This window comes from Cotesia glomerata, linkage group LG1 (genome assembly GCF_020080835.1).
Source record: "Cotesia glomerata isolate CgM1 linkage group LG1, MPM_Cglom_v2.3, whole genome shotgun sequence".
Classification (NCBI taxonomy): Eukaryota; Metazoa; Arthropoda; class Insecta; order Hymenoptera; family Braconidae; genus Cotesia; species Cotesia glomerata.
The window spans coordinates 17,420,672-17,431,688 of record NC_058158.1 but is presented as its reverse complement, the minus strand read 5'-3'; the positions used below and the strand labels follow the sequence as shown (position 1 = coordinate 17,431,688).

The 11,017-nt window shown below is 28.8% G+C and overlaps 1 protein-coding gene across 1 annotated transcript in view; it reads left to right on the top strand.

Annotated features, from left to right (window-relative positions):
- Positions 1 to 1,027: 1,027 nt before the first annotated feature.
- The window catches only part of LOC123259937 (syndetin-like), an 89,639-nt gene continuing 79,649 nt past the window's right edge, over positions 1,028 to 11,017 (top strand). The window contains exons 1-2 of the mRNA XM_044720766.1: positions 1,028 to 1,284; positions 1,411 to 1,478. Coding sequence (XP_044576701.1) covers positions 1,267 to 1,284; positions 1,411 to 1,478 — 86 coding nt within the window. The 5' untranslated portion in view covers positions 1,028 to 1,266. The remainder of the gene's footprint in view (positions 1,285 to 1,410; positions 1,479 to 11,017) is intronic.

Below are 11,017 nucleotides of genomic sequence, written 5' to 3'. Positions count from 1 at the left end.
TGATTATCAAAAAAAAATTTTTTTTCAAAGAAAAAATTTTTATATATGTTAATTATATATAAGCATATATAATTATATATACTTATATATAATTATATATGGGATTATATATAATCTTGGATGGGATTATATATAATCTTGGATGGCTGTATATTGCTCCATATATAGTCATATATAATTATATATAATCTTATATACAATTCCATATATAGTCATGTATGATTATATATAATTATATATGATTATATATAATTGTATATAATTATATATGTGAATCCATATATAATCATATATAGTCATATGTGATTATATACAATTATACATAATTATATAGAAACATTTTTTCTCGGGAAATCAAATTACAAAAAATGTTTGTAAATATTAGAAATTTTTTATTGGTAACTGACCTGCGGTTTAGTATTTTATAATCGGTATAGAATAATTACATTAAATTTGTTAAAATACAACTCATCTCAGTAGACTTCTTTACATGTTTTGGTAGATTACTCGTATAGTATTGAATATTGTATAATATTGTCTTTGCCATACACAGATTTGTAATTTCCTAAGATTTTGTTATGTAAATCATTTGTAATTTTACAAAAATTTTTAACAGTGTATTTTATAATTAAATGAGCATTATGAGTTGTACACTTTCTGATTTTCTAAACTTTAAGTTGAAAATAAATACAAGAATTTTCATGTCTATATATTTTAATGGGCAAAGAACTTCTCTACTATCTAACAGTTTGATTTTGACAATTTTTAGGTAAAATTTTATACGAATTATAGATCGAAATCGACAAAAGTATTTTATGAGAATTATATAAGTTATTTCTCTTAACTGACTTAAAAATTAATGAACAAATCGAAAATCGTTTATTGAGATGAATTTTGTTACATGCTAGAATTTACTACTTTAGTATTTAAGATGAGCGCTATATTAGTTAGTAGTGTCACCTGGCTGCGGCAAAAGAAATCATGCTATCTAACTGCAACCATTATATTTCTCACCAGGTAGCATTTTAGTCACTGTTCTTACACTCGGCGATATGTACATAGTTAGTACGGAGGTATAAATATATACGTATATATTCAGTAAATAGCTACATCGTTTTAGAGGTTGTGAAATACGAATTTAATTAACATTATGTAAACATAAACATAACAAGTAGAGAAAACGAAGTGTTCATTTACGAAAAAATAAACATTCAAATAGTGTTGTAATAGTTCACATAGAGGATTTACAACACTACGACAGTAAAAATGGATATAGATAAATACGTATGTAATAATATATGCATTTATGTGATTAGAAACTGTTTAAAAGTATGATCACAGCAAAAAGTCGACAATTAATTGTATTTGGAATACCTTATCAGTAGAATAAAATTAAAATTTCATCTACAGAAAAAAATAATAAAGCAAAGGTTTAACAACGGAACATTCAATGTATGGAAACATCTAGAAATAGTTTGGTAAGTTTGAAAACGTGGAGAAAACTTCATACTTCTTTTACGTTAATTATTTACTGAAAAATGGATCACAGGAAAGGTATTAATTTAATTTCAATTGAGAAGATGTGGAAGATTACCCGTGTAAAAATTATCTGATATCATGATGGTTCATTGTGAATATCATAATGAATCTCATATTATTTTGACACAAATTTGAGATTCATATAAAAGCCACATTAATATACATTTGATACCCGTAATAAGTAAAATGATTATGGGAACAGATTTTTTTTAACTACACGGAAAGAACAAGATGACATTGGATATCATCCCAGATTATACTCAGTGATATCTGCGGTGAAAAAAATAGATTGTAGCTAAAAAAATTTAGATTATACTGCGTGATATCTGGATTATACTCATTGTAATCTGGATAATACTCGTTGTAATCTGGATTACACTAGCTACTATCTGAAATTTTTTTTCACTCAGTATAATTTGAGATGATATCCAGTGTCATCTTGTTCTTTCCATGTAGATTATAAAATTTTTATTTTTCTTGTTGAAAAAAGAAAATTTCTAGTAATTTGATTAATAAATCATTATGATACCAACATGAATTCATAATAAAGTGATGGTCATATCTGCATAAAATCAAATTGATATCATAGTGATATTGTTAGCCTTTTTAAATCGTGATATAAAATTATTAATTTATAACTATATACAGGAAATAAAGCAAATTAATTATATTAAAGAAAATTTTAGGAGGATTTAAATTGTTTTTAAAATAAAAAATAATTATCTTAAGACATAAAAAATTTTTTTTAAACTTCGATAGTGTTTTTCTAAATATTCTTCTGAGTTAAGAAAATCAAGAAAGAAAGTAAAGTAGTTCAACAGTATAGTGCATGACAAAAATAATGTTTTTTCTTATTATTAAGGTAAAAGACCCAGTTATTGACACTGACCTAGTTATTGACACTTGCGATTTCATTTTAATTAAAAAAAATAAATCAACTTTGATAAATTAATAAACATAATTTTTGAATTATAAATTTTAAGATTGGTTTTTTGAGAATATTTTATTTTTTTAATTAGAATAAAATTGTAAGTGTCAAACAACTCGACCAGTGTCAATAACTGGGTCTTTTACCTTATACGTTTCCTCTGATTAACAGAAAAAATGAAAATTTTACTAATCTAATTAACAGACGAGACCATCTTTTTCTCGCTTTGCTCTCACGGAGTTCAACGGAACTATCTCTGTCGCACTCCCAACAGCAGAGCAATTGCAGTTTCGATTGATTTCATGAAACTATCTACTAAAATTATCTATTATCTCTAAAATCGTTTTTCCAAAATTTCCATTCGTTTCGCTAAGCCGATTGAAACTGCAATCTCTGGTCTCGGCTGTTAAAAAAATTCGCTAACGTAAGTATTAAGGGTTTCAAATGAATAATATGTTTTTTATATGAATCTCATATTTGTATCAAAATATGAGATTCACTATGATATTCATAATGAACCTCATCATGATATCAGATGATTTTTACACGGGTTACTAAAAACTTGACAACTATACTGTTAAAAATTTTTGTAAAATTACGAACGTTCTGCATTACAAAATGTCGTAAAATTACAAATCAGTGTGTTTCAAATACAATACAATCGGAGTAATCTACCAAAACATGTGAAGAAACTTACTAAGATTAATTTTGATTTTACAAACTCTATGGGCCAGTTTTTTAATCCAGAATAAAATTTTATCCAAGATATATACTTAAAATATATCGATATACTTTAGCATTGAATAAAATTTTATCCTGGATTTAAAAACTAGCCCTATGTAATAATTTTACAATTGTAGCAATTTTACCATACCGTAGATAGTTTTTAACAACTAATTTTCTAAAATTTACAAAAACGTTGTTTGTATGTTAATTTACGTCAGTTTTCTAATAAGTGACAACAAGATATTAAAACTCAAATAAGTATAAAGTTATTGATTTAAAGTTTACAAATATGTTTTGTATTTTCACAAATTTGACAAGGAAATTACACGGTATTTTGTAATTTTAGCAAAAATTTTTATTATTCTAACCCGTTTTGTAATTTTTCTCAACCGTTGATTCATTTTCTATAAAAATTTTTTTAAATTTACAATCACTGTTTGTAACTTTATTCAATACATTTTATTTTATAATTTTAAGTAAAAATTGTTACTTAAACTGCCATACAATCATGAAAAATTATCGCTTACACATATCAAATCTTTTTTTGTACATCATTCAATTTTCTACAAAAACATGAATAAAGATTTGATAAAAAAATTAGAAATACGCTAGACCCTGAAGGCCATCCGTGGAACTTCCCGCTAATTCCATACCTAAGTGCATAAAACTGCACTAATGATGTTTTTGAGCTCTTCGAGCTCAAAAATACAATTTTTGTGTTATTTTGAGCTCAAAAGTCTAATAGCAGTTTCATAGAATAATATTTTTTAAATTTTTAAACCGCACTAACTTTTGAATGAATCAACCGATTTTCACGCGGTTGGCAGCATTTGACGCAATTGTTTTAGTTTCATAAAGAATCTTCAAGTTTGAATTGATAAAACTAGGAAATTTGGAGTAATTCCTGAAAAATGCTTTTTTTGGTTTTCTTTCGTTCATGATATTTCTTGAACGAATTGACCAATTTTGACCGGCTTGACGGCGATCGACGTAATTTTTTCATGCTAATAGCTGATAAGTTTTTGAAATTTATCAGTGCAGCCATTTAAAAGTTATTCCAAAAAATGTCGGAGTTATGTTAAAAAAACACTTGTTTCCAAATATTTTATCGAGGATATCTCTCGAACCAATCAACCGATTTCCACGTTTTTGGCGGCGATCGTCGCGGTTTTTTAAGCTCTGAAATTATTCTATATCATCAAAAACGATCCGAGAAAAAATGACGAAGTTATGTCAAAAAAACACTTTTTTCGGTTTTCTTTCGTTCACTATATCTCTCAAACAAATCAACCGAATTTGACCGGATTAGCGACGATCGGCGTGGTTTTTCAAGCTTAAGGGCGGATTAGTTTTTGAAGTTGATCGATAATGCCGTTTAAAAGTTATTCCAAAAAAACCACTTTCAAAAAAAATTTTTTTCTCATTTTTTTTTGAGATTTTTTAAAATTTCTCAAAATCTATCGGTTCAAATTCACAGGAAATCTAAGTTTGAGGAAACTCTTTAGAACGCCGTTTAGTAGATTCCGATCGGTTTAGTCGTTCAAAAGTTATAAGCGAGTCACATAGTCACACACACACATACACGCACACGCACACACACGCGCGCACACACACACACACACACACACACACACACACACACACACACACACACACACACACACAGTGACAACATCGCCGGGGTGGTCAGGGAAGCTTCCTATGACCTCAAAACGTCGAGATCTAATGTAAACTCGATTTTTGCAAAATGGGGTGAAAACAATAACTTCTCGATTTTTGAATATCTTTGATTTTCTTGGCGGGGAGTTAAAAATTAAGTTAATGAAAAATGTTTAATTTTATTTATAATATCGAAGGTAATAAAAAAAATAAAGTCAATATTATGTGCATCAAATAAACGGCAATTTCTTAAGCTTGCACATCAATTTTTCGAAAATTAGCTATATTTTTTCAATCGAATGTCATTCAGCATTGAAGCCAGGGGGTCCGCACTCGTATGTATAAAATAATAGTCGGATAGTTTCTGAGTCAGGGTCTTTAGGACCGATGGCGCTGTGAGCGCAGCAGTAACTTGTATACTATAATCAGACAATAGTATATGAAATATATAGTAAAATACAATTCAAATATTTTTATTTGTAAAATTATTAAAATAATGAAATCAAATGATAAATCGTTATTTTAATTGCTTATATATTTATTTAAATAATAATTAAGATAGTTATAAGTAAAAAACATGAATATTTCACTTATTCTGGGTACAACTCTAATTTCTCAAATACAGTTTATATGCAGAACTGCATCATCGGCTTATAAGCACTGATCACCGGTGTGGCTAAGTGTTATCTTTTGCGTCCGTGCAAACTGGGTTCTAACCTTTTGACGATACTTTTTTTTTTTAATTACTTCACATTTTATTTAATTAAATAGATAGAAAATTTCTAATAATTTTAATGAACATTTATTTTTATTAAAAATTTAAACGGCAAATATTAAAGTTTTATCTTTTTAATGTTAGATAAATTATTTTTTTTTTACATTTTGATAATAGTTTTTTTTCTTTTTAATATAATAAATCTCATAGTAGTAACAATTATAATAATAATGATATGTATATAGATTTATATATAATTATAATCAACTACTAATAATATTAATCACAATAATCAACAATAATAAACAATTTAAAGAAAAATGACTAATATTTAATCTTCATCGGCATCTCGGAGGGAAGCCTTTTTACTTTTTTGATGTTTTTTCCAGGCTTGATGAAAAATGTAATTAGCCTTCTTTAAATTGTCGGTTTTACCTGACAGATGATTATTTACTGCTGCACACCAATCATCAATAAAACGTCGAATAATAATTCCAATGACTCTAGCATGAACTTCTTTGTAATGTTTCATACATTTTAACCAGAACTGATCAATTTTGCCATTATCAAAGTGTTCCTGAAGTAAAGCTTTTAAATTTTCACTGAGCTTTTTTTGGTAGCAGCATAAAACTATACGCTCGTTAAGGACCGAAAGAGCTAGAGTATACATTTTATCAAAGGATGAGTCTGCAGACTGACCACCTTGACTTCGAACAAGAGACTCTGTGCAATCACCACAAACAACAACAATTTTCAATAATGTCTGCATTATTTCTTCATTACGTGACAGATGCAGAATAGTATTAGGAGATTTAGAGTCATTAATTGAAACATGAGCATTGATTTTTACAGACGATTCTGTAAAAGAATCTTCTGTACATGCATCCTGTTCATCATCACTATCGGCAGAGTTCACGTCAAGTAAAAAATTGTTGAATGTGGAGATAACATCTTTAAAATTGATTTCTCGAGCATCACCAACTGAAGTAGATTCAGTGTTACCGTGACGAATTTGAAATCTTCCAACTTTATCAATTAAAAAACTTCTTAAATGACGTGTAATCAGCTTGCAGGAAGGTTTTTTATTGCAGCTTCTTTGTCGTAACCATCCAAAAGTACTCTCCAGATCATCCTGATTAAAATGCCTATGAGAAAACTCTTTAAATCCATATTTTTTTAAAAGAGTATGCAACTTTTGGAATCCCTCTACATTTAGCTTTCAATTATCTAATGTAGGCACATTTTTTTTTTTTTTTTTCATTTTTAGGATCCAAAAAGCGTAAATTAGTTGAAAAATACTTGCTGTACGCCCAGACTTCATGATGTGGACTGTTATCATGAACATTACAGCACAGCGGAGCAGTATCTTTTTCATGGGAAGGAGAACCATTCATGGAATCGAACAAATCATTAAAAAACCGTAAAATTTCTGCAGTAAATAATGCCTCTCGTTCTAATCTCTGCTCTCCTTCGGTTGTCATGATAGGATTTGAAAACAAGCAAGATAAAATAAAAATGATGATGAAACCACTGCTGTTTGTGACACATACAAGTGTGTCAATAGGATGTATACATTTTATTAGTATAAGTAGGCCCATTGGGACTGACTATAGCCTAATGACAGACAATAAAAGTCTCCGTTCTTCATGATCAATAGCTTTGAAAGAAGAGGCGCATGCGCCAATAGGAGAAGAGATTTAAACATGGATATGTGATTGGTAGAAATTTAAAACGTTAGTCCATTTCACGTAAACTTGAATAAATACGTTATTTTAAAAAATGAAAAAGGTGTAAAAAATGAACCGAAACACAATATAGAAAATAAATTACCTGGAGAATCGATCAGAGTCTTAATTAAGTTGAAAGCAGTAACGCTACTGATTTGTGCAGCAGGAAAAACTCTCATTTTCCGTATTTTTTTTTCATAAATGTGTTCGTCTGTGAGTTTTGTTATTCTCGAGCCAGTTGTTCTATTTTTGTCAATTCGATAAGCCTTTTCAATGTACTTCCATGATGCATGTTATGATGATAAAGACCTGGAGTAGTTTTATCGATGAACCGGAACAAATTAAAGAAATCCCGACTTGGGACAGGTTTATGATTACACTCCAATGTTTTAGTCAATAAATTATTCCGGGACCCTTTTGTGAGATGTGGGCTGTCAAACAATGGTATAATTTCATAGTCACGATAAAGGATAGTATCGGCTGAAAAAGACATATTATTTAGACGATTAGAGGTACTATAATAAATAATAGCAGTATGAAGGAAACAGATGAATTAAATAATTACCAGAATTTAATTTTTGCTTAAATCTTGAAGTATTTGATTGCACTAGCATATTCTTTATTGTTCTGACATTATTTGTGCCCTGATCACAAATCGTTGCAACAGGTAGCAGTCCACTGTCAATAACTTTATCCAATACTAACTTCACAATCCGGGTCAAATCAGCTGGGCTAGTTTGGCCTTCACAAAAACCATGATAAATGGGTATGAATTGGCTGCAATTTGCTGAGTGAATAGCTACCACAAGGACATGGTCAGCGAATTTAATCGTTCGTTTGTAACCATAATCGTCAAAACCAGCAATTTTATCATTCTGAGCATCGTAATCTAAATGCGGAGCAGTCGCAGCTTCATCCCAAATCAATGTCACATACTTGTCAAGTGAAGATGACAAACGTTTACCTTCAGCTTGTAAATAACGTGTTATAACTGAGCTTATTCCGGTATCAAAATTAATCTTATCACGAACTTTTTTGAGAGTTCCAGCGCTAGGTAATGAGAAGTGACCGCTAAGAAGTTTATGAGCAGTTGGAGACCGTTCGTGAATAATTAGTGATAATAGTTTTTGTGACACTGTAAAACGCCTAGCTTATGAAAAAATATAAAAAAATTTTGTCAACATCAATTGTAACAAGCAATTTTTTTTTTAAACAATCATCAAATCTAGTCATGTAAAAATTACCTCAAGACTTTTACCACTTTGTTGAAATTGCATTTCAATAAAAACCTTTTGTACTGATGTTAGTGATTTTCCCGCAGTCATTAAACTTAATTTTTTTAAAGCAGTTACTTCTGTACATTTTTTTTTGTAACGCGCCTAGAGTGCTGTTTTTTTATTTTTTTGTTTCCGAAGAGCCATTTTTAGTCGATTTATTTCAGCCTGATAAGTTTTTTTTCTTCGAGCTGACAATAATGATTGATTATCACACTTATCACTGAAGTTATTATTTTTATCAATTTGGCAGACCTATAAAATTATAATAAAAATAAGTATAAACATTTAATTCTTTGTCATATCTAAAATGTAGTGTTATTATTGCAATACTGAATAAAACTTATCAAAGTTGCATTAACAGTTGCTAAATTATTTTTATCACCGAGATTATCATGAAGACTATTGACTACTACAAGGTCCCTAATTTTGGAGTTATCCATTTTAGCACTGGCATCAACACTAAATAAAGCTGGAACAGCGGCATCAAGGGGCAAAAAACTATCTTGATGATCAACAGCAACAACACAAGAATTGTCATGATCGAGATGAAGATTTGTATCAAAATTTATAGCTTGAGCTGATGGGATTAGCGCTTGACTATCAACATCAATATCTGGATCAGCATCCTCCTTTAAACATCTTCGATTTCCCGAAATTTTTATCATAGAACTAGAAAAATGTTTGTGACAAAGAGGATACTTCCAAAGTAGATCTGATGAAATTTCATACATTTTTGGCACACACTTAATCATCGCTTGCCATGTCAAAGCGCAAATTTCGGCCTTAGGAAAATAATGTTTCGGTATGGATTTACATGAGGAACATCCCAACACTGAACATTTATACCCCATTGAGGTGTTATTTTTTTTTATGAAATTATCAGTAAAACAAATTTTTTTTACTATGTTCAGAAATTATAATTTTAGTATAAAAGATAGGTGGAACGTGACTATTAATGTGTATCCAATTAAAAACAAAAGACGGTTAGGTTGTCAATAGATCGATGTATTGAGTACCCATTAAAAAAAATATAAATATTCTTACACAGAAATAAATTATTTAATACAATTTTTGAAAATTATTTATTTGCTAATTGTTAACTTTTGTCTTTGTTTTGTTACATTAAAAAACTCTAGGCTTTTAATAATTAAATGACAACAAAAAAATACATCACAAATTGGAGCGCCAAAATTTAAAATGACAATAAGATGTTTATATTTTATAGAAATCAAATTATTTATTGAATTAATTGAAATTTAACATAATTATATTAAAAAAAAAAAAAATTGTTATCAAAATGTAAAAAAAAAAATAATTTAACTAACATTAAAAAGATAAAACTTTAATATTTGCCGTTTAAATTTTTAATAAATATAAATGTTCATTAAAATTATTAAAAATTTTCTATTTATTTAATTAAATAAAATGTGAAGTGATTAAAAAAAAAAAAATATCGTCAAGAGATTAGAACCCAGTTCGCACGGGCGCAAAAGATAACACTTAGCCACACCGGTGATCAGTGCTCATAAGCCGATGATTCAGTTCTACATATAAACTGTATTTGAGAAATTACAGTTGTACCCAGGATAAGTGAAATATTCATGTTTTTTACTTATAACTATCTTAATTATGATTTAAATAAATATATAAACAATTAAAATAACGATTTATCATTTGATTTATTTATTTTAATAATTTTACAAATAAAAATATTTGAATTGTATTTTACTATATATTTCATATACTATTGTCTGATTATACTATACAAGTTGCTGCTGCGCTCACAGCGCCATCGGCCCTAAAGACCCTGACTCAGAAACTATCCGACTATTATTTTATACATACGAGTGCGGACCCCCTGAATGAAGCTATGAGAAACGTGATTTTCACTATTTTGATAATTTTGAAGAGCTACTACTTCGAAACTAATTAACTGATTTCGTTCATCCTAGGACTCATGCGAGCCAATTGTCCAAGAAATCTGTGTACCAAATTTCATCAGTATCTGTTAAGAATTCTTGATTGAATAACATTCATAAGTCGATTGTACTACACTTTGCCTGGAAGTAGTTCAATAGACCTGTTAACTTTCATAAAATAACTAAAAATGGACACAAGTTTGATGTTAAATACGTTAAAATAAAGGCAATTCCATGAGCTATCTCATGAATTTTTTAAAAGTTAGCTATCTCTTTTCAATCAAAAGTTATACATCAATAAAATGACCAAAAACGTAATTTTCACTATTTTGAAAATTTTTAATAGCCGCTAGTTCGAAACTGATTGACCGATTTTGCTCATCTTAAAACTCGTTCAAGGTAATTACCCAAAGAATATTTGTACTAATTGTTCATAAAGATCGATTGAAAACTTTTGCAGATATCCTGATGACAAGGTAGGTTTATTACATATATATATATATATATATATATATATATATATATAT